The sequence below is a fragment of the Labrus mixtus genome, chromosome 7 (assembly GCF_963584025.1).
Source record: "Labrus mixtus chromosome 7, fLabMix1.1, whole genome shotgun sequence".
In the NCBI taxonomy this organism is placed as follows: domain Eukaryota; kingdom Metazoa; phylum Chordata; class Actinopteri; order Labriformes; family Labridae; genus Labrus; species Labrus mixtus.
Window position 1 is genome coordinate 10182153 of NC_083618.1, and position 24325 is coordinate 10206477.

General features: G+C 38.2%; 2 protein-coding genes across 5 annotated transcripts; both read left to right on the forward strand.

Moving 5' to 3' along the window:
- Positions 1-26: 26 nt before the first annotated feature.
- inavab (innate immunity activator b) lies at positions 27-15900 on the forward strand. 4 transcript variants are annotated; one of them, XM_061042737.1, is made up of 11 exons: positions 27-295; positions 2055-2108; positions 7154-7268; positions 9387-9520; positions 10886-11008; positions 11106-11337; positions 11513-11566; positions 11851-12148; positions 12807-12962; positions 13143-13842; positions 14381-15900. In XM_061042737.1, exons 3-11 carry the CDS (start codon positions 7214-7216, stop codon positions 14471-14473), a joined length of 1845 nt encoding a protein of 614 aa, XP_060898720.1. In that variant the 5' UTR covers positions 27-295; positions 2055-2108; positions 7154-7213; the 3' UTR covers positions 14474-15900. The 4 variants fall into 4 exon arrangements, with proteins under 4 accessions (XP_060898720.1, XP_060898717.1, XP_060898719.1 ...); XM_061042734.1 differs by lacking the exon at positions 2055-2108; XM_061042736.1 differs by lacking the exon at positions 2055-2108 and having other exon boundaries at positions 27-290.
- Positions 15901-16701: 801 nt separating this feature from the next.
- On the forward strand, positions 16702-24123 carry adipor1a (adiponectin receptor 1a). The gene is made up of 8 exons (XM_061042738.1): positions 16702-16807; positions 18263-18478; positions 18562-18675; positions 19997-20168; positions 20282-20468; positions 21096-21283; positions 21434-21627; positions 22364-24123. The coding sequence occupies exons 2-8, from the start codon at positions 18332-18334 to the stop codon at positions 22490-22492; spliced, it is 1131 nt and encodes a 376-aa protein (XP_060898721.1). The 5' UTR covers positions 16702-16807; positions 18263-18331; the 3' UTR covers positions 22493-24123.
- The last annotated feature ends 202 nt before the right edge of the window (positions 24124-24325 follow it).

Consider the following 24325-nt stretch of genomic DNA (forward strand, 5'->3'; position numbering starts at 1 on the left):
TATCGACTGCACGTGAACGCAACACTGAATTGCTTTACTTTTACTGGGCTGAAAATACACCCTCTGTAAAAATACAACATTTGGGGAGTTGTTCCTTATTTTGATGTGCTGTGATTTTACACTCCTCTGGACCACATAGACGTGACTTATGGACTTTGTTTTGTTTTCGTCAGCTCGTCAACTTAAGTAAGGACAAACTTTCAGCTCGGATCTGGGAGGCTGCGGTGAGCCACTGGAAAACAGATTGTATGGATGCAGATGAGGCACGATGCTAACTAGCTAACTAGCTAGTCAGGTTAGTTTTTAAGCATTTGCATACAAGTTTTGTTGGACTTACTTTGTGTGCATGTAAAGAATGGGTTTATTTTAGTGCTACTAAAGTAGTTTTTCCTTTGGAAATTTGTGTTTGGGAGCACATCGTTTAAGGTTTGGGGAAAGCATTCAACTGGAAAGAGTTTCTTTAGTTTGTGAAACTCTTCACTGCTGAGGCCAACAGCAGCTCTGCAAAGCTGAGAGGGTTTCATGCAATGCATTCAAAAATACTAATAAAATGTGTATCATTTATTAGATATGCGTTTTCCAACAGTTAACTTTGACGTTATTTGACTGGAGTCTTGAGCCACCTTTTGTAGATTCCTGTGTAGTTCTCACTTTGATGCACAGGTAAACTACTGAAACACCTTTTGTTTTCATTTGTTTTGTCACTAGGACGCTAAAGTCTGACTCATATCCCATCTTTTAAAGTTTTTCTGTGGCTTCATGCAAAGTCCTTTGCTTTTTCATAGACAATTTTACTTGTTTGCAAAAGATAACCAACTTTGAAAGGTGTATCATAAACTACACATGTATGAGAAGTTATGAGCTATGCAACATCCTATTTCATCTTATTCACAACACTTTTTTTTAACTTTATCTCTTAATAGTTTCTGCAGTGCAATAGTACCATTAGTTAGTTTGTGATTTCCGTGCATTGAAATATTTCTGCAGTCTACACATTCCTCACCATTGACCCAGAGGGCAAAAGGACAGAAGCAGCTTAACCCCTGAAACCCCCCTGACATGCCAGCAGGACAGTAATTACAAAAACTGCCCTGCAGCCAAAATGTATTCAAACACACAAACTTTCATTTGAAATTCTAGTAGAGACTTCCTGAAGGGAAAACAATAATATGTGAATATGATTTAATTTACAGCCTTAAAAAACATAAACTCAATGGCATCACAAGACAAGCTTTAAATGTGTCCCAGTGATATGACATGGGTGGGTGAAGACTTGATTTGTATTGTGGTACACACACTTCTAATTAGGTGATCCACATAAAATAAAACCAGTAGCCTATGTTTTTTTTAACATCCTCAGTTGACCTAATCGCAGCTTTAAGGCAAAACGATGCTTAAAACTGCTTGACTGCAGGCACATAGGAGGGAACTCAGCGCCCCAAGACTTGCTTTGTTTGCCTTTTAGTATTGGTAACACATTAGTGGAATTTTATTGCCCCTATTTATGACACCAGCTTGAGTTAAGCATCATTCAAGCTACATGATATGATTGGACCTGGTGGAAGAACTCAGCTGCCACAAATTTAGGGGAAAATGGGTGATCCCCTGGCAGCTGACGTCTCTTACGAGGCGGCAGCAGTAGTCTAGCCGTACAGCATAAGAGACTTGAGAATATTTAAAGAATTTGGTTAGCCAGCTGCTGTGTCGCCTACACAAAGCTGTCTCTCTGTCCCTTTGGGACCGCTGGTTTATAAAAACTATCCATGACATCCACCAACTGTCTTCTTAGATACTGGAAGAGTGTGTGTGTCTGTTGCAGATATGTTTTGTGGGCAGTTGTTTCCATCCTCTTTACATCAAGCATTTATCTGCACTGTAGTTGAAGCTGCTAATATACTGTCGCTATCAGTGTTTGTTTAACCTCTTAACTGTTGTTTCCCCAGAAGAGAGTGCAGTTCATCGGCATGACTGCACTTTCCTTCTATCTGATTTAAGTTATCAAAATGATTGGTATGCTTCTTTCTTTACTCTGCTTTGTTATTCTTTTAACATAGAGGAACTGGAAGTGATACACCTCTGGTCACCAACACTCAGTTTATCAGCTACAGGTAGCTAAACCTAATTTACCAGTCCTGCAATAAATCCTGTTTTCATGATGAACATCAGTGTGTTCAGTTTTTGTGAGCCATGTGACTGAGATGTGTTGATTCGGGTCTATAACAATTGTGTAGCTGTTTAGTTTAAAGTGCTGTTTAAATTCTGTTGCATTTTATTGAGAGCAGTTTCTATTATCTAGCGTATCCTGGTTTTTATGTCATGGTTTCAGTGAAAAATATCAGAAACACCAGTCAGAATTAAGAATTACTAAAGCACTACAAACTAAATCGCCCACAATCACTTTACAATTGACTCAATACCAAGCTGCCTGTTATATATTACACCACACTAGGTTCCCCTGTTTATGTCCATGGAGGTCATATCCACTTCATGATGTTATACAATGTGATTTAAAAAAAAATCAGAATACACAATACAGCATCATTTTTACTTTGAAAACTACTTTCAATGTGACTTTGGGAGCTGCACCTCAAGGTACCTCTCGTTTAAACTGACTAGCCGGTTAATGCCCATCCAATTGAATGGTTCCGTTCCAAATGACAGGGATGTGACTAAAAAAATCACAGATAGTCATCAGCTGGAAGTAAGTAAAAAATGTCTCGAGTCTTTATATGACACTTGTGTCGGCTGATATAGTAATTTGTTGTGGAATTGAACTGAAAAAAGCAACTAAGTCTAAACTACGGCCCGGGGGTTAGGGTTGATATTATGGAGGAGAAAAACTCTGATACCGATATATCAGTCGATAAACACTTAAAATGATTTACTATAGAATAATGACACAATTTCAAAATGCATGATTTGGTTTTCTGTACATTTGGAGTCAGTTATTAGCTGAAACTGATCAGTCTATCAGTCGGCTGATTCACTGGTCAAACTTTAATGTTGGCAGCAGCTGGTATTTTAAGGTGGGCTGCGAGTGCCTACAAATATGTTATTAACTTGTCTAATGTCAACTAAACAGCATATGAGACAAAATATTTGACAGTATTTGAATGCCAAACATAAAGGAATGAAACCTAAATGTGGAGGTTACTTCACCAAATATCTACTGCCCTGTTTATCACTATAGCTGCTGCTGCTTTCTCGGTGCCATGTCATCTGAGATCTGATTCTTGAGTGTCTGGGAATTGCTGGACCGTTTTCTTTCTCAGAGTGCTGGAGCACCAACATTCCTGGAAAGTCAAAATGAATATTGGGATTCAGAGTGAATGTGAGCCATGCAGTCACAGAGCAGGTGCTGCTACCAAGTCTCTGTAAATCAAGTGGACGATCCCACCACTGAATGTTGGCCTTTTTTTGGATTTTTTTTTTTTTACTGGTGGCATTAATGAAGTCCTGGCTTTGGTATTCTCTAAGAAGACAGAAACAAGATGAAGTTAAGAAAGGTGTTAGGAAATCCAAGCTAATACTTTAGTGTGTGCATGATTGCTTGTCCAGTTTTACTTTTGACGAACGACCAGAAGATGGCAGCAGGAATGCAGTGGCCAGATATTTGATCTTTGTACTCTCAGAGCTGAAGTGTCTCACTCAGTTTACTGTTTTCATTGTAATCACAGGAGGCCATTGAGATCATGAGAAAGTCATCATCAGGCAGATATATAGTGTGATGAACGCATGGTGTTAAATTAAGCTTTGTATATTTATAAGTTAAAGCTTCTCTGAGGAGTTTTTTTTTTTTTTTACTTTTTATTGAAACAAAGTAAAAAAAAACTCATCTTTTGTTAAAAAAATAAACACCACTAACCCATATAAAAGACATCATCAGCAAGGCATAAGACATACTGCTTAATTCACAGGGGGAACAGAAAATGACACAAACCAGAAGTTACTCACAGGAGCTTTAACACACAAACCCAAGCCCAGAAATGATTGACAAAGCCAAACAATAAAATCACTTTGACTGCTTGAATGACCAAATAACTTTGTGAATAAATGACTCCGGTAATATCTAATGTGTATTTTCTTTTTGATCCATCTGTCAAAAATCTTGGCAAATCAATTGTTTAGTCAATAAAATCCAGGCCCTTTTTTACGAGGAAAAGTCTAAAATAAAGTATCCACATTCGATGAGACTGTTAATTTGATCTTTTTTGTCCTAAAATATTTTCACTTTACTTTTTAAAAAATCATGAACTCTTCATATTAGAGAACCTTGGATCCATTCAAATGTCTTCTATGCCTAAAAATTCCCAAAATGTGCTAAATAAATCCAAATTGTTGCCAGTTATTGTTCTGACAATCCACTCGTCAGAACTCGTCGTTTTAGCACTCAAATGATGATGATGATGGTGATTTAACCTGTTGCACACATCTCTTTGTCATACATCTCAGTCTAGTTGGCAGCTCCTATCTATCACAACAGATAAAGGATGAAGTGAAGCGTCATTTTCAGTATCTTTTGTTGATGATGACAGTTTCACAGACAGACGGTGACACAGAGTTATATGATCCTGACTCAAGTGTTCAGCTCTCTGTTTGGGGCCACTCCTCTTGAGCAGGCAGCAGAGCGATTCTCTCATTCCTGTCCACACTCTTCACAGCTACGCTTTCTGACGGAGTTCAGTGGCTCATTGGATTTTGACACTTTGTAGAATTCTCTTGAAGTAAGTCATTTTATTTAGACTTCCATCCTGCAGTGTTTTATCATTTTCATTAACCTGGTTTCGTCTGAGTGTGTTTGGCTTAATGTGGAATGATGGTTTTTGTGTTTTGCTTGTGATTTGAATGTCTTCTGTCAGTGTGTTTCAAAGGTCAGTAAAGTTTCTCAGCACCTTCAGGGGAGGGCACAACTCCTCACCCGGCTTTGTATGAATGTTTTGTATCTCTGAACCCAAACAAGTGCCCTTAACAATGTTTTTTTGTTGTTGTAAGAAGCTCCCCAAACCTACAATGCTTTTAACCACATCACTAGTTTTGATTCCTTCACTTAAAAGCTCTGCCAATATTTGTTGAGGGTGGTTGAAAGAATTCTCCTTCAGTGTTTTGAAGCACTGTTGTTGGGTTTTAGTCTTGAAAAAGGTTGGTTGTTTGATCAGTAAGGTAATCAACATGGCCGAAATGAACAGAATACTGAAACCAGCGACCACTTTTATATTTGTTCAGAAAAATATCAAGGAAAACTGGCAAACATATTTAGTTCCATCCTCTGAGATATTTACTTTTGCTGCCACTGTACTAGTTCGTATTGTTTCGACTGCAAACAGTTGTGGTTTTTGCCTGATGGTCTGTTAAAAAGAAAAGCTCTTTTAGGTCGTCTCCCTATCACAACCTGGGGATAATATTCAAATGGATTAGTGATGGGATCAATCGACACTTTATTTTATTTTGTAGCCTTACTGAAACTGGTTTCTCTTAGTTGGATATGTTGGCTTAGCCATCTGACCATCATGTATATCTGCCTAATTAATTAAGGTCATTTAATTGTTTTAGTATTAATGGCTGTAAAACTAGTGGTCTAACATGTGTTTTAGTTTGTTTTTCAGCACAGCAGCTTGTTGTTTGACTGTGCTGCACAGAGGCTTTTTTCACCTTAATTTTGCAAACACAGCAGCCAATTATCAGTGAGTTAGGGGTGTGAATGCACCAGTCACTGTCATATGAGCTGTGTGGAGGATGTGTCATGTTAGGGATGGTGATGTGGTATTTGTTGTTGATGCCTGTACTCCTTCAAATTTGGCAACAACAACAACAACAACAAGCAACTCTTGCTAGTTGCTACGGATAACTGCAGGTCATTTAGTCGTGTCCCCAAACAACGGCTGCTGGGAAGCTTTCTACTAACAACTGAGAAAAACTTCCCTCAATGTCTTTGTGCAATCACTGCGACATTCCTGAGACCTCCTAGTTAATAATCAAGCCAACAAGTTTCACAGTTTTTATTTGACACCAGCACATACACATATACCTATATGGCAGCTCATAAATATACTGACAATAAGGGCTCAGCTCCTGCAGCCTGAGCCTCTTATCTGAAGGAACACGATAATGACGATCATATGACATCAGAGGCAAACAAACAGGCAGGCACAGGAAACACTCCAGACATGGCAACGTGTGTGTACTCATTCTGTGAGAGGCTATGACTACACCTCACTGTAGGTCACACCTGAATCACTACAGCAACATGATGTGGTAATTGGCCGGCTTTGGAAAGCTTTTGCTAATGCTGTTTCAACTAAGATTTAGTTTCGGAATTAGACTTATCGTCAGCTGTAACATAAATACTTGTTTGTAATCCTGAATTAACCGTTGTTTTTTAAGTTTCACAAACCCTGAATTGACTCATGGAAACTTCAGGCTTCACCCCAGTGTTTTGATTTTTTTTTTTACTCTCGTTTTTTTACTGACAGATGGAGAATTATCACTGCCTTAGTCCCAGTAGTTGGTGTCAAAGGCTGCTCAGTTTGGAGCATGAGCCGGTGAAATGTATATTTTTAACTTGGGTGGGAATTGCGGGGTAACTCGAGATACTATACGGTACACAATACATGGCCCAGGATACATCACAATATCTGATAAACTAAAGAATACAAAATGTCCGTAAAAAGGTCAAGTGCAGGATTAATGTTAAATAATTGTATCACATTAATTAGGGCAACAACATATGACATTATCAATATTTTGTCAAGCTCCTAATGATCAATGTTTTGTATTCTTTAGAATTTTGCACTGTATTAATAACATGACCAAATTTGTAACATTCAGCCCTGGAACTTAAACCATTTGTTAGATGTCCCAAAACTATATTCTTATGTTGATTTCATAAATTTACAGCTGGTCGGCTAATAACTCAAACTTACAACAACTTATTGACAAGGCATCTCAGTTGAGTCCAGCCTTAAACTTTTATTGTATTCAAATATTTGTAAGCTTTTCACAAACAGGACAAAATGGACAAGTTTAACCTTTGTTTTATTAAATAAATGCTCTTGTTTGGGGATTGTTTTACAGACAGGTGTTTAGATATGTATTCTGTTTTAAGAGTGCCACAGATGACAGATGCTTTTGCTAACACTTACATTATACTTTCCAGGAAATGGTGAGAGTCGACACTTCCCTCTAAAGAACAGAAACGCAAAGTCGATTCATTTACATGGAGTTCAACGGAGAGATCAGTGACACTGACAGCGGCATTATCCTTCATTCAGGTAAGCATTTTTGTGTATCACTTAGAGACATTTTAGTATCTTGTAGAAGGAGAGCTGTCCCAGTCTCAGTCATCTTTGTGTTGAATCAGTGCTTCCCAAACTATTTTTGCCGGTCTCCCTTGACACCCTCAAATAAAATTATATTTTCAAAATGCCAAACCAAATACCAGCATTTGTAAAAAATTCTCCTCCATTCATTTAGTGTCAGGAATCACAGCTTGTAGGAGGGCACATGCATCGATGCTATCATTTATAATCCACACAGTTCATCAAAAGTTTGTTGTTCACAGTTTTTAAATCTTGATTCCTTGAAATCTACATCAGCCACGATGGCCAGCATCATGAGACTTGAAGTTACCAGAAAACAAGCTGGACTGCAGATGGTCTGGGTTGGTAATCCAAATGTTTCAAAAGCACAATGAGAGAGATTATGAGAAACAAAGTACATTTACAGGAATTAAGTTATGAACAATTGATTAAAAAATATTCTTTGATTTTTAAGAATCTGAATAGTTTAAAATATACACCTTTGGTGAAAAATGTAATTTTGGTTTAAGGGCCAAGTATCAAGCTCAACATTGTTCAGTCAACCTTCCGCTTCTCCACATGAAGTAGTCCTGCCATGTTGCATGTGTTTGGGGAAGTAGTTGAAAACAAACACACGTACTTGTTAAAGAAAACAAGTTGTCATGTGAAGTCTCAGGCAGGAACTACAATGCATGTGCTTCATTGTGACTTGTTTGCCAATCATTGTGATGTCAACTGTTGGTTTTTGACCTAGAGTTTTGTATCTTTGCCAAAATCCATCTTGGTTATTAGCAGTAGTAAGAAGTGACCATATGGATGAGAGATTCAAGCTGCTTCTTTATTCAGGTTGGGAGGGGTCTGTTGTAGCACTTTGTCTGTGACAGGTACCGGTAGTTGTGCCATAAAGCCTTCCACTTCGTTTTCTCCTATATTACCCTAAACAGCACCAGCATTTATATAAAAAGAGAGTAGATATAATGCATTTTAAAAGCCCTTCAGTATTGGCTTTGAAAAAAGAGGTTTTACACTTCTTTTTTTACAGGCTGTGGATTTATCATCACTCTTTCTTGAGAGGATTAAAAAAAAGTTCTTATGATGGTTTAACATATTTATTGAACAAAAGGGCTGATGCATAATGTATTTAAAGTGATAAGTTTATAACTAAATAAATATTAGCAATTATTTACATCATCTTAGGTTCTGAAATAAATATTTTATGGAAAGTTTTCTCTCTTTTCTGGCATGTTATCGATAAAATCATACATTTAATTGATATAATCATTAATGAATTGAAACTTGAGTGAATTTTTTGCTTTTTGTATTTTAGATGTTAGTTCCAATTTTGTTAAAGTAAAGTCAATAAATGTTGGTCCTAAATATTGTTCACTCCGTCCTACATGCTAATAGTAGTTATTCTGGTAGATGTGTTTTCTCTTCACTCAGCAGTGTCTACTGATTCGTTCTGCTCTTTCTGACATTCTTTGCGCCTAATTGAGCCACGTGATGTCTTCTTCATACAATGAAAAGTTAAGGTCCTGAATGAATGGGGGGATTGTCACTCTTGGAAGATGAATTCTTTGTTCTATTATAGTGCTGTCACACTTCTTCCTGTCGCACCTCAGCTGTTTGTAAGTACCTGCAGGAGTTCAGTTAATAATCTCTGAAGGTATGTGGCGGTCAATGCATGTCGCCTGAAGCCACTCCCACTGGCCTAATCTTAATGTCATTAGTCACCACGGCTACAGACTGCGCCAGTCCAACACTCACATAGTTATGAAGATCCTCACACTCATTTTTGAATGCCAGTAATGAAAACAAAGGTAGCAACAACAGGTAGGTTCTTTTAAATACAGCCATTGTGTTTGCTATAGAGGCTATGAGAGTTAATCTGAAGTAATGTAGTGCAGATGTACTTTCTGAATAAAATAATGGATGTGCTCCAGTAGTGGAAAAATACTTTGGAAATGTATTTCACTGTCAAGTTGTATTAAGTACTTCACACTTTGTTCTCACATGTTTAGGACTGAATAAAAAAGTGTAACTGTAGAAGTCACATAATCTTAAAGGCCTGTGTTTTGTTCTGTTTTGTAGGCTCAGACAGCCCAACAACACACACGAAGGATGTGACCACGCACACGCGAGCCATGAAGCTCAAACATCGAGATCTCCAAGACAGCCTGGAGATCTGCATACTGGAGCTGAAGAAACTCTGCATCAGAGAAGCTGTGAGTAGAAGGAATCAACAAGCCACTGAGTGTGCATACTAAAATTCAAATCACATCAAAAAGAAATGAGTCACATAATTATTATAATCTAAGTTCATTAAAGGCTTATTTAGTAGACTTTGTTAAAAACAATTGTTACATAATCAGACAAGCTGCAACTAAATGTTCCCAATAGTGCGTGTGATTCAGCAGCTTTTTTGTTAGATGAAGTAGGTGGGGTAGTTTAGGACAGGATGTTCGATGACGCATTTTCCGCAGGTTAATGCAGTAAGCTAAACCAGGTTGATGAGTTTAAAAGACGTAGACATTTCACAAAATGTTTGCATTTTTAGTTTGTTTTAATTGGCTTCAAAATGGATTTATTGTTGCATTGTTTTTCTCTGCTCACTAACTCCACTGAGAGGAAAGGATAGGTGTCTGTCCCTCTGTGTTGATATTATTGTGGCTTACCAGAGCCAACCATGGGGCCAACATACAAATATTCTCCCTTTTCTAGAAGACCCACAATGTAGTGAAATCAGATCAAGTAATGTTGCTGCAGTTGACTTTTTTATGCATCATTGCTTTGGGAGAAGTTCAGTCAGTCAATGTGTTTTTTATGTTCCAGTAACAGCTTGGATTTGAATCCAGCATGAGACCTTTATCAAATATCAACCCTTCATTTCTAATCTTTTCTGTTTCTTTTTGTGATGCGTAAAATCAAAATGAAACCTAAAAATTCCCACAGTCATTTCAAAACTGGACACACTTCTTTGAGAGTCTCATGCGTCAGTGCTCCTGGGTTAAAATCCCAGGACTGATCATTCTTTCCTGTTGACACTCGGGCAGGGCACTCCTGTTGGGACACGCTCAGGTGAACTGCTAGGAGGCATAATACCTCTCCCTGCTCTGAGTGTCAAAAGAACAAGTAATCTGATTGGTAAAGGTGGCTGGACAGGAGTGACTCAAAGTAACAGTGTTCTTATGATGGTTTAGTGAAGCCAGTAACCGTGCACTGTCATGCTTTGGGTCTTTTTCTGACATGGATACTCGATACAGTGATAGTGATACCCAAAGAATGTGTTCAGAAAGGAAATATCTGCAAAAGCAAAATTATGCAACAAATTCCTTACTCGTATTTGCCTCAACATGTAAGAAGTGCAGGAAAAGATACTTGTATACTGCCTCAGACGATGAAAAAACTCTCTTCAAAGCTGTTTTTGTTCATTTTAACATCAAAATTGTTTTTTTCTGTGTTTGAAGTGATATCTTTATTTAGTCTGTGCCACAAAACCAGAATCTGACTTCAGCAATAAGACTTTTGAGAATGTTCACATGTTTCTTTGTGCATGGTTTGATTTGTGTGTTTTTTAATAAATTTTGTAGGAGTTGACAGGCCGGCTGTCAGATGATTACCCTCTGCTGCCAGGAGAGAAGCCTCCGCAGATCCGCAGACGTATAGGAGCTGCGTTTAAACTGGATGAGCAAAGCATCCCTCAAGGAGCAGAGGTAAAAGCAGCATCTCCAGATTTAGATGCTCAATTGTGTCCTTTTTTTAAAAAAACATTGTTTCAGAAGTCACACTGTTGTCTGTCTCTTTTTTCAGGAGTCAGAGCTGAGTTTAGTGGATGCTGAATTGGCGCTTCAGATGAAGATATATGAAGCGGCACGAAAGATCTGTGATCAACATCACATAAGTAAAGCTGTCAGAAAAAGCCGCTTACAGCAATGCAAGAGAGAGGAGAAAAAACTCAAACGGCTACAAGAGATGGCTTTTCAGCTGCGAATGGAGCACGGACGATCATCACCACTTCCTGCTTTTAATATTGCACAACATGGTAAGAGGCGTCCAGACAGTAGAGGTGATAGCGTCGTGTCAAATCCTTTACAATCTTCCTGCTTTTTTTGCTTCATAAATTAGTTGATCTTAACCAAAGAGTCCAGAGCTTTTTATAGATTCTTCTAAATGTATTATTTAATAATCAAAGCATTTGGTCTGTTTCCATTTCTCAGATCTGGGTACATCTGACGACAGCTCACTATCTGATTCTGTAGTTCAAGATGAAGGTAAGAGTTACCTTGACATTATTACCACAAAGTCGAAATGTGTTGTCTTCTAATAATTGATGAGTTCTACATTCAGAAGTTGCAGTTTAAAAGCAGAAAAATGTTGTCATGCAACCTTTTGACTTTGAAACATGTGGAGATGTGAGCCAGTAAGAACAGAGTTCTCTATTGTCTCGAATAATGCAGTACTCTTGGTCTTCTTGATCAAATATTTCTTCTCAAATGATACCTGGAGAGTCTATAAACAATTTACCAACTTTTTCAAATGACTTATTTTTCTCTAGAAGTGACGAGCCAGTCATCACAGCAGTCCACAGGACCAGGAGACACGGAACCCCCCCAGCCTCTCCCTGTGTCCTCACACTCCTTTGTGGACGGCTCCTACATACCTCCATCTACAGCTCCGCAGTCAGTGCCGCTGACCCCGAACCAGTCTCCCCATCCGAGCCTTGAGTCTATGCCAAGTTTGAACTCAAGCCCTGCGTATGACCTTCCTCCCATCCAGCATAGCCCGTGGTCGGAGTCGAGTCTTGACCAACCGTACCAGAAGAGCAAGAAATCACGCTCATCCAGCAAGACAAGGTATCAGAGCATTTATCATGACTCCTTTCCTGCTCAGCCAGTTTTTAAATGTAAAATAGCTAAGTTTGAGTCACTTTGTGAATGCTGAAAAACAAATTTAAACAGAATCATTTCTGTGTGCACTCCTTCAAAGATTATTTTACCTGTCAAGATGTTGTAGAAACATGTTTTTTTTTTGTACATTAGCTGCTTTTAATGTCATTGTTGGTTGTGTTTTTTTTTTTTTATAGTTGTGTGATCATGGAGCAGGATGAAAACACATTTGCTTTGAAGTTATGTTGGGAAAAAAGATCAGAAGAAGATCAGCTTAGAGAAAAGTCATTTCCGGTTAAAATCCTGTTTCTGCCCCGTGTTATAGTTAAGTTGATTTCAGAGATGTTCATGAATGTGCAACAGTGCCATCTGGATTTACAACTGTGTTACCACAGTGCCAGCACAGAGCTGTTAATCATGCTCAAAGTGATATTATGACTTCAAGGTTAGACACAGGTATATTTATTGCTCAGTAGTCAGTAGCTGCAATAAAAACTGTAATAATTTGTTTCTTTTTGTAAGATGAGGTTGAGTTTACATAAATCCCTTGCACTAAGTATGTCAGTTATTCTAACTAGGCAAGCACAAACTGTAAACTAAATGTAATATGTATGTTTGTTTTCAGTACTCCAACCAAAACTGAGTTGCTGCCACCCTTGGAGGCCTGCTTAGCACAATCATCTCTGCCCGTGCAACTCTCCCATCTAAAACTGAGCCGCACCCAGTCCAACAGCACACCCTCAACACCGGAGATGCGTGTGCACAGACAGCTCTCCCTCAGGTAGCCACACCTAAAAAAAAACACTCTTACTACTGTATGTGCAATTCCCAGTGATATCATTTACCTGCACATATTGGGTTTTTAAAAGAAGAGAGATATATATTTCAAAATGAAGTTAGTCTGCTATGTAGCCATACTAATGTGTTTGGTATGTAACAGAATGTCTTGTGATTTGCACAGGTTATCCAACCCTCAATCTCCTCTAGAAAAAGACCGTGGTCGCATCAGAGGTCCAAGGCGGCGACTTACAGAATACACGATAACTTTACCAGAGACTATGCCCCCTGCAGTGAACTATGGGAACCTTGCGAGCTCTGAGGACAGCAATTCTGAACACTCATTTACGTCTTACACCAGCTCACCGTGTCAGGACTTTCCCTGCAATTCACCCCATCAATATCAGCCTGCAGTCCTGCACTCTAGCCCAGTTAGCAGCTATGGGCCCCAAGTCTACCAACGCGCTGTCTTTTACAATAATCCCAGGCACCAATCCAGTCCCAGTTTTCCGAAAGCCTATTACAATGAAGAAATGGTCTACCCTCCTGATCTGGACTTGGCACGGAGTTATTACACCAAGCCAGCTCCCTCTCCTCCCAACAGATACGAGTATCGGTATAAAGACACTGCCTTAGCACAACAGAGAGCACAGAGGCCTACCGATATAAGACTGTCCCCCTCCCCGACACAATGGGACCATCCACAGTACCGTTCTGCCGGTCTCCCACAAAAAGTAGTCAACGAGCAGCTCAAGTCCTGGCACCGCCGCAGTCAGCTGAAAGACCCCAGGTCCCGTTCTCTTGACAGACAGGGAGCAGTCAGAGTAAAAAACATGGCTGCTCGGGAGTCAGCCGGCTACATAAATCAGAGGTGCCATGAGCAGGTAAGCAGAGAAAAAAAATAATTGTTGCTTGAATTTATTCAGACCCATCTCACTTCATAATTTGTCAATGCATTGAGTAAGTTAAAAGTACGCAGCATGACTGCTTTTGTCTTTTTTATATACAATCAGAGCAAACTGCTAAAGATAAATATGAATTCAAAGACTTTTGTATGTAAGTTGTTATTTACTTTGTTAATAATATAACAGGGTAAGGTATTTAACCTGCTCTTTTTGTATAGTGTCTTGAGATAACATTTGTTATGAATTCGTCACATACAAATGAAGATAGATTGATACTTACATCAAGAAAAGGTCTGGTAGATTTTAGCATTGGAATCCTGACGTGTTTGTCTCGCAGCAGAATAGGTCAAAGATATATGTATAAAAAGAGACATGTGCTAAGTCTTCCTGTAATTAAGAGAATAAGTAGCAGAGTCATTTACATCCAACCAAATAAAGTGCATGTGTGTCATCATACACCTTCACCTCTTATCATGATTCTAAAATTACAGTTGCTTTTTCTGTTTTTAACTTTAAGCTTATCCAGAGACGACCTCTCCAGAGATCTGCAGATGACTCTCAAGCACACTGGGTTGTAGATGACAGCTCTCACTACATGAGTCAACTGTGAACCAACGCCACGTGGACTTTTTTCAACATGCCATCCTTACAAAAAGAAGATATTCTAACAATATAGTGCAGTGTAGAAAAACCAGTACACAAACTGCAGCCTCTGGGGTTACTGTAAAGCTCTATCTAACACCTCTGACTCTGTCACAGTAAAGTTGAGTGCAGAGTGGTTGTATTGGATTTTGGGGTACAACTGCTGTTTGAGTGGCAAATTAGGTGTCACAGGTAAAACTTGTTTAATGAATTAAGTGAATTTGAAGAGATAAAATACTTGCTAAAACTTAGCACTGTTTGAGTTATGACTGTTTCTTGAGAACTAGATGTCTAAGTCTGACACGATATATCAGTTGTCAGCTCTGCACTGGTTGAAAAAGTCATTAATACAGAGAATCTGTGTCATTAATAACATGTTCATTTTGATATGTAGAGCTGTTAAACAAATATTAACATGAGCAGTGGTTGGAGACAGCTGCAGCTCTCGAGACAGATGTGCACAATGTAGGAAGATGGAAAGAAATGTGAATGTTTATTAAACATGTTTTATTCTTTGAACTAACTCTTAGGTTATTGTTTATGAAATTCTAGACGTATAAGGATATCATTATTATCATTTCCAAAAGCTAACATCTAAGGCTGTTTGGTAAACTGCTTTTGGTACCTAACTTTACAACATGTTCTACATTAGACACTCTTTTATGTAGCCAGAAAATCACTGCCAAACTATTTGTTTGAGGATGGGCTTTAACTTTTTGTATTTTGTTTAGGGATGATCATAGTCTTCTTCTCCTTTCTCACCAAGCTGTTTGGAGAATAGAAAATCATTGTAATATAACGTAAACATGCAATGTGTCCTCTTTTTTTTAAAACCTAAATTTTTGTTTATTATGTTGATTTTTGTCACCACTATTATGAAATTGAGCTGCTTAAATTTAAGATTTGTCAAACTTGTCTTGTTTCCATACATGTACACGTGTATGGCTGTGCCGATTAACTTGAATTAATAATCAACGTAATCAACTAGTTGAAACTAGATATGAACTAATCACCGGATATAAAGTGTAGCAAATTAAAACAAAAGCAGAGTCTTGATGCTTGGCAGCTATTAAGGTGTTAAATTGAGATGAAAATGTATTGAGCTTTAACACAATCTTTAACACTGTCTGTGTGCACAGGTGTTTGATACAGCGGATCACCAAACATGAACCTTTTATTAGAACCACTACAAGTCGTCATGACCCTGAGTTTATTTAAACCAGCATCGTGAAAGACTGCCTAGTCGAACAATCATGTAACCTTGCGTGCCTCTTTTTTACTGTCTTTTTTAAAATATTTATATTGTAGTTTAGGTGGACCTGATTATGTGTTCTGTTGCTGAAAAAAATCTGTGAATACATGTTTCTTTGTGGAAGAAAATAAAGAGTAATTTTTTGCAACGTGCTGAGTTTCCTTTACTTACAATGAAGGTTTTTTTTAATCGGATATTCTGACATGATCTGTGAAAAATCAAGAGGGGTATATAATTAAATTAATGATAGCTATATATCATTAAGCACTTCAGGGTCCTGGTACACTTAAATTATTGATCTGTCTTTAATCTTATAAATAACATGTGCTTTATCTTCAATGAAAATATACCTGCTGTGAAAAAGGCCTGTTTAAGCTCTCTGTTTACATTTAAATCTACCTAGTGTTTCTGTGAACACACCTGACAGGTAACTATCTCATGAAGTGGATTACGAATTTTAGAAAGTGCTTGATGTTGATGTTAATATAACAGCTTGTTATGTAACAAATACGCTTTTTAGCTGACCCGGTTAAAGTCCTAAGAAAATGTTTGATGTGTTAATAATACTTGTGTGCTTTTCTCCAGAAAATGATACGAGTTTTTTTTTTTATCAAAGCATTAATCAATAATTATTAGCTGTGAGAATGAAGACTTTTATCCACTCGCTCAGTCACAGTTCATCATTGTATCTCAAATTAAAACTTGGATTATTTAATAAACAATACTCTGGAAACAGGAGTTGTTAATTATATTTTTTTAATGAAATCTGTGAATTTTAGAATCTTCACCAAAACGCAGTACGGCAATATAATTTATATAACTCTTCCTCGTGTTTGTTTTTGCATATTTTTCCAAATATAAATAAATTAATCAAAAGTAGACTTTTAAAGATCAAATATATATTTATTTTTTTAGGGTGAGCTTTATTTTGAAAGAGGGTGTGGATCAGGTTTACAGTCTGGCAGAGATCTCAACTTCCGGACGGGATTGTGTTGGTTTTCGCATAACGATAAATAATTCACCTTCCTGGTTTCAAGTCTTCCTTGTAAGGTAACTTATTTCTGTTTGATAAGAATGTTTAAGTAAACGTCAGCTCAGTAAGTTAGCTACATAATGTTATATGTCGTCGAAAAGAGCTTTGTCTTGCTGTTGGTGGATTAATTCACAAACCAGTCTCCTGCTCTACTGGTTCTTGTTAGCGATAGCTCAGCTAGCTTAAAGGTAACATTAAAGCTAGCAAGCAGATGTGCGAGCGATCCGTGACCAGTAAACTAAAACATACATTTTCTAGTTGCATTTTAATTCAGCTTTGGACTCTTAATGGTAATAAACCGCATAGACACGATGAATCTAGGTTATATCATCGGTATCTTGCGGTTGTTTACATGTTGTACTCCATGTTCCCTCTGGCGCTGTGCTAATCAACATCCGTCTGCTTTGGCTTTGCTGAACAATAACTTGGTTTAACGTTTTGTTTGTGTTGTCAGCCATCCATGTAACGAATCTTTCTCTACTATGTCTTTATTATATTGCTTCAGGATGATTGTCGTCTAATAATAATGGCTGGTGACATAAATCTCAACAAGTTCAGCCGCTTCTTTGTTCTCTTGTTGTGAATCGATGTAACAGATTTCATACGAGACACAACAAAACAAAGGCGATTTAGATTTGAGTGTTAGTAATCTGAAATAATACTCCCCTCCTGTGCGATATGTTACCTTATCATTGTTCAATTGCATGCAAACATCCTTTACATTTTATGTGCAATGTAATGTCGACTGATAGTACCGTATCTTCACCGCCACTAACACAATATGCCACAAAACATCCCTGTCACGATGCATTGCTGCATTGGTTATCATTGATGCATTAACATGAATTGTCCGGACTTAAAGAAATATTGTGGGTATCATTTGTCTAAATTCCAAATTTTTGTACCTAAGAATCAGCTGACGTTTCATTATCGAGATATGATTTATTGTATTTCTTTAATATGTAATGGTCGTCTGTAAACTATCTAAGGATATACTATTAATTAAAATAATATCAAAACAGCAAAAAGCCAAATTGTAAAAATCAAATTGAAGAAGCTGTAATTGTTTGATAAAGTTCAAATGTATGACAAAACAGCATTGCACTGGAGGACTGTGGTCCAGATGTAAGAAGACATGCTTGTTTGGTAGTGAGCTCAACAAATGACACATTTTCATGATTTTTATGGTTTTCCATGAAAAACTAAAATGTTTCAAGCATAGCTTGTCATTCGCACTAAGTGTGAGTTGTACTGTATTTGTATTATCTTTTCATATAATCCCAATATTATCATGGTCATTTTTATGATTATTTATCTTTGTTTGGTTGATGTCTTTGTTACGCTCTATGTGTATAATTGCATCTTCATTTCAATTTGTTCTCAGCAGCATAATGTTTATTGAGATTAACTGCAATCTGGTGTACATTATCTGAGGTTAACCATTAAAGTTGTTTGTGATATTTGTTGCTCAGGAGGAAATTGAAGTGTACCACCCAGAGCCGAATACAAGGACTGTGAGTGGGTCATCAGGCATACTCCCTATGTCAGGCAGAAACGGGTCTGCAAGTGATGCAGACTGCCGGATCTCTGAGGACTGCCGTGTCCCAGATGCTGAGCTGATGGAGCTGGGGCCGCTGCTGAAGGAGGGAGGGGGGCGACAGGCAGCGTCTAAAGGCTTGCATTCAGAGGTACAGCTGTTTCAGAAAATGCACGTACATAGCTCTTATGGCTCAGAAGCTTCAGTTTTTTCTTTCTTGTGATCTCTTTCAAGGGAGCGGCAGTGCTTGCTGATGAGGAAGAGGAGGATGAGGAGGTGGGAGAGGTGCTGACTTTACCACTTCAAGCTCACCACGCCATGGAGAAGATGGAGGAGTTTGTACACAAAGTAAATCTCTCATCCTAACTTAATTAAAAGACACAAAACTTGCATTTGTAACAATAGGGGATGTAATTATCCATATATATAGTTCATCCAATGACCATTAAATCACTAACATTGATTCAGATTACTTTTTTTCACGTTAAGATCTTTGTTTGAGATTTCCCAGGCATATCTGTGTCATAGTTTCTATACAAATGCAACCTCACACACCAGGTAATTATTAGCAAACAGCGGAGAGAAAAAAGAGTCAAATGAACTGAACCAAATAGTATTTTGTTTATTAAGTGGGCCCCTACATTGTCTCATATCCTGAATTTAATTCAATCAAACTCATATTGTGGCAGTCCTCACCCAAATTTAACTTGTTTGAGTTAAGTGTGAGAAGGTCAGTGCACAATATCCAATCTGACTTCTCTTTGCTGCTTTCAGATCCAGTGTGCAAGGATGAGCACGTTTCCATGGCAATAACACATAGTAGTAATGTCTGGTTCTCTCAACGACAAACTCAGTCATTCTCAGTCCCTCAAAGTAGATCCTGATTGTTGAAAATCAGTTGGGAAACATTCTGTTGGGGCGTGTCGTGGAAAATAAAAGGCCTTTACACAGCACATGCATAAATGTTGCATCAGCAGGTTAACTGAGCTGAAACTCAACACTCTGCTCATCTCAAAGGTGTTACCTGCTCCAGTACAGCTCTGGTTAAATGACGTACAGCTCCAGTTTTGTGTGAACAACAACAACAAGGGGTTAACTTAGTATTGATGAGTAGTTTGACTGATTTATACATGTTTAATTTTTCAGGCAGGCAACTGATGAATGTATGCTGTATTAAATAAGCAGAGCACAATGGGAGACAAATATCAGCTAACAGAGGAACCAGTTGTCAGTGAAGTAGCATCAGAACACATAGATACAGAGAAGAACCTTGAGCAGAAAATCCGGCTTAAAGACTTTATTTACTGTATACTTTATGTGGTTATTGAGATCTACCATAAGGAAAATGTAAACAATAAATAAATGCAGACACAAACATTTCTGATGTCACATGTGCCCCCTTCCGATTTATTACAAAATCAAATTAGTTGTTCCTTCTTCGCTGCTGTGACATTCACAGAATTACTGTAAAGGTTCTTTAAAAAAGTCTGACTGGCAGATTTGGTATTACCAGTGTTTAACCCTTCTACTTTCAAACTGCATGTAGAGTAGTTCTTTGTTGCAAATGTAAGTATTTTCATCAGCTGCATAGGTTACATGTTTGAGAGACAGCTACTGTACTTCATATGACTGTATGCATCTTGGAATTCAAGCTATTCTTGTGTTTCAGGTTTGGGAGGGCCGCTGGAGGGTCATTCCTTTTCATGTCCTGCCAGAGTGGCTGAAGGATAACGATTACCTCCTGCATGGACATCGCCCTCCTATGCCCTCATTCAGGGCCTGTTTTGGAAGCATCTTCAGAATTCACACTGAGACAGGAAACATCTGGACTCACCTGTTAGGTAAGGATGATACCCTTACACATCATTTCAAACATTTCTTAGACTTCGGTTTCAGTCACGTATTTTTCTCGTTTGTTGGATAGTGAAACTGGTCTTTCCCCCTCCCCCCTCAGGGCTGATTCTATTCATCTGCCTGGGCACGTTAACCATGCTGCGGCCCAACATGTACTTTATGGCTCCTCTGCAAGAGAAAGTGGTGTTCGGGATGTTCTTCCTGGGAGCTGTACTCTGCCTCAGCTTCTCCTGGCTTTTTCATACCGTCTACTGCCACTCTGAGAAAGTGTCTCGCACCTTCTCCAAGTAAGCCCTCCTACTGACAAACACTGTTTCTCAACTACATGCAGCTCACGCTGCAATCTAGAGTTCAGTGCAATTAAAGAGGTATACGCCCAGAATGATTATTCAAGGACAAAATGATCCATAGTGCAGCCAAAACTAACCTGAAATCAGCATGTCATTTTCCAATATGAGGTGCTGTCTCTCCTTTCTCTCTCAACATTTGACTCTTTCAGTGTATTCCATTTCATGATTGTTCGTTAATAAAATGTCAGTTAAAGTTAAAAGTTCTACATTTTTAATATATAAATTGTTTGTGGCTTCAGAAAGTAGGGCACTGTGTTTCTTCAACCACAGGGTTTGGGGTTTGACCCCTTAATCTTTTGTGTCAAATGTCCTTGAGCTAGAAACTGACCCCTGACCTTCTACTGTTGAGCCTGGCAGGCCTTTGCAGAGTTACTTACTGGGAGTGAACTTAATGCTACTGTGTCTCCCTGTAGTATATGTTGTGTTACTCAAATGCATCTTCATCATTTAAAACCCATCATTGACAGTGAGTGTTAAATATGGAAAGTGTTTAGAATCATGAGAAGGCATACCTGTTTCAGCTTTTCATCCCCCTGTGATCTCTCTGTCACTCCCTCTCTTCAGGCTTGACTACTCGGGCATTGCCCTCCTGATCATGGGCTCCTTCGTGCCCTGGCTGTACTACTCCTTCTACTGCTCCCCTCAGCCTCGACTTATCTACCTCACCATTGTATGTGTCCTCGGCATTGCTGCCATCATAGTGGCTCAATGGGACCGGTTCTCTACACCTCGTCACAGACCTACAAGAGCAGGTACATTTTGATACCATCTTTTCAGTGTTACTTTATGCAACTGTTTGCTTTGGTTTCTAACTGTAGCGTAATCACATAGCTGTTGTTTTTTTTCCAATGATCACCATTTTTTTTCTTGAAATGTGCAACTGAGGTCTTTGCTTTTCTTAGGTGTTTTCATGGGACTTGGTCTGAGCGGCATTGTTCCTACCATGCACTTCACCATTGAGGAAGGCTTTGTGAAGGCCACCACAGTCGGACAAATGGGTTGGTTCTACCTGATGGGGGCCATGTATATCACTGGTGCTGGTCTATATGCAGCCAGGATCCCTGAGCGGTATTTTCCTGGCAAGTGTGACATCTGGGTAAGTACTTGATGTATTTACATGACATAAAAGAACTTAAGAAAGTCAGGTGGTTTCTTTAGGACATCATTTATGTTTTCAAAGCAGAGAAGCTTTATTTATAGAGCACTTTTTAAACACGGAAGCCGCTCAAAGTATTCTACATAGGCAACCAAAGGGATAAAACTACCAATGGGATAGGTCTGCTATGTTTGGGCATATTTCCTGATTAAATGCTTCATAATTGCCTCTTAGACAACAAATGTGTATCTTACTGTTGTTTGAGATACTTCTACTCTGGTATATATAGTATTATCCAAGTATAATGAAAAACATAAACTTCATGAAAAAGGCCGAATTCCACAAATGTTACAAGCTGCCTAAATCTATGAAGAATCAGATTAGGTTCAAAAAATAAATTAACATCAATCCTTTATGAACCAAACATGATTCAGAATTAGGGCAAACATTGAGTGCTATCATTGCTAAGAAGAAAATCATGTTGAATGGGCTTTGTTTTGAATAGTTACACTTGTAAAAATGATGAGGATAATAAAATGATAATGATAATTCATAAGAGACTGACGTCTAAAGTTATAGCTCACTATAGACGACAGATGCTTTTTACCATGTAGAAGATAACAGAAAGGTAGAGACAGCAATAGCAAAAGCATTTATCATTACTTCACAGGCAAATTACTTTCTTGAATGGACTGATGTATGAAATTTGACGATGATAACTTTTTTCTCCCTCCAGTTCCATTCTCATCAGATTTTTCACGTGCTAGTCGTGGCAGCAGCGTTCATCCACTTCTACGGGGTTTCCAATCTGCAGGAGTTCCGCTATGGCCTCGAGGGAGGATGCACAGATGACACTCTACTCTGAGAGGCCTGACTGTGACTTACTCATAATTTTCTTTGTTACCCCACCCTTGTTACCCCCCCCCCCCCCCCCCCCCACATACACACACCGAAACACACCAAACACACACTTAAAATGCTGCTAGAATTCAATATAGTCACTTATTGCTCCTTCTGTACTTCTGATTTGATAATTTGGTGTTATTTCTGTTTGGCTCTGTTTTGCTCCAATAGAGTAGCACTAACTAGCCATTGAACTACGGAGGGAATCAACAACAATCACTACTTGTTCAATAATTATGAAACTTGAAGTCTGCATTTCAGATCAAAATGAGGTTCAAACCAATATCACAGATTCAGTCAACTGATGGTCACTTATGAGTAGCTAGCTCTTCTAGTTCCCCGACCTCTCCATTGTGTGTTTCCATTACATAAAGGACACAGAGAGTTTTATTTGTGCTGTAGCAGAGGGCCAATGCTGTAAACCATTCCTTTCTTCCCCGCAGTATCCATGCAGGTTAGAGGATGAATGTACTATTGTCCAGGAGTGAGATGTAGAGGGATCCAGGACTTTATAGGTAGCTTGAGGGCCTGCACACAAACTTGTACAAGAAAGACACATGTATACACATAAAACCTGAATAAATGATTGTTTGATTGAAATCTTAAAAAAACACAGGGCAACCAGGCCCATGCCTGCTCTGCAATAAATATGAAATTGACTCTGAAGGCCAACCCTAAAAACCCAATGGCACATTATCATTAAAGAACACAGGATTTTAATACAAAAATATGATCAATAGATTTGTCTAAGAAAAACTATTTGTGTTGATCGTCAAAAATCCCTCCCTAAACTAAGAGGTTGAATACCTCATGTAAATCCCTGTAAACTTTTATACTGTTTTTTTTGTTGTTCCTATTTTGTTAAATGATTTGTTAAACTGAAAAAAGTCTCAAACCTTGTCGAAATGAAAGCGAAAACTGAAACTATTTGGGTTAAAATAAGATGCTTAAAATGATGAATTAGAAAGAACTCCCTTTAGTGATTTTTTTCAGTTAAACAACACATTGATTATTCCTCTAGTAACAGTTCCTGGGCTACGCACAATGCACAGGTCTGGATAGGTCAAAATGTGCTTTCCTTGTGTGGAAAACTTTCTTTTGTGCTAGATTTCAGATGCAATGAGAAGTGTAAATTTCAGATGCACCTTAGTGTATACTATAAAATTCTAAACTTTAAATCACCATATAGGGTTTCAAAGGTGTTATGTATGATTGATATAAACTTTTAGTATTCCTGTGCCTTAGGCCAACGGAAGTGTTTTTAAATAAAACGGCCTATCTTCACAGTCAAGGGAGCTTCAAGGATTTCCAGATCTTGACTTTTCTTGTTTTCCTTGCCATATATACAATCAAATCATTATTGAACTTTCAACTCCATTGATAGGTTGTATCAACTGCTGTTTAAGACTCCTTTTTCTAGATCAACTTATTCAAGCTTTATTACAAAGACTAAAACAATGTGTATTCTTGACTTTGTGTAATGTCCTGTGTGGAAAGTGATAAATCATACATTTCACTGAAATGTAAACATAAATATTTATTAATGGTAATCTTGGAAAATTATTGTAATAAATTTTTTTCCACATGTCAAAACACAGTGTCTAGTTGTCTCTTATGTGTTTTCAAGATCCAGGCGAACCCGGGTAGACCTGCTTTCTACCGTTTAGTACCATGTCACCCATTCTAAACCCTCATCACTATAAACATCAGAGATGCACCATAGACTGTGTCAAATTTACAAGATTAGCACACCATGTCCAAGACCAAGAGAAACCAAAATGAAGGCAGAAGGACA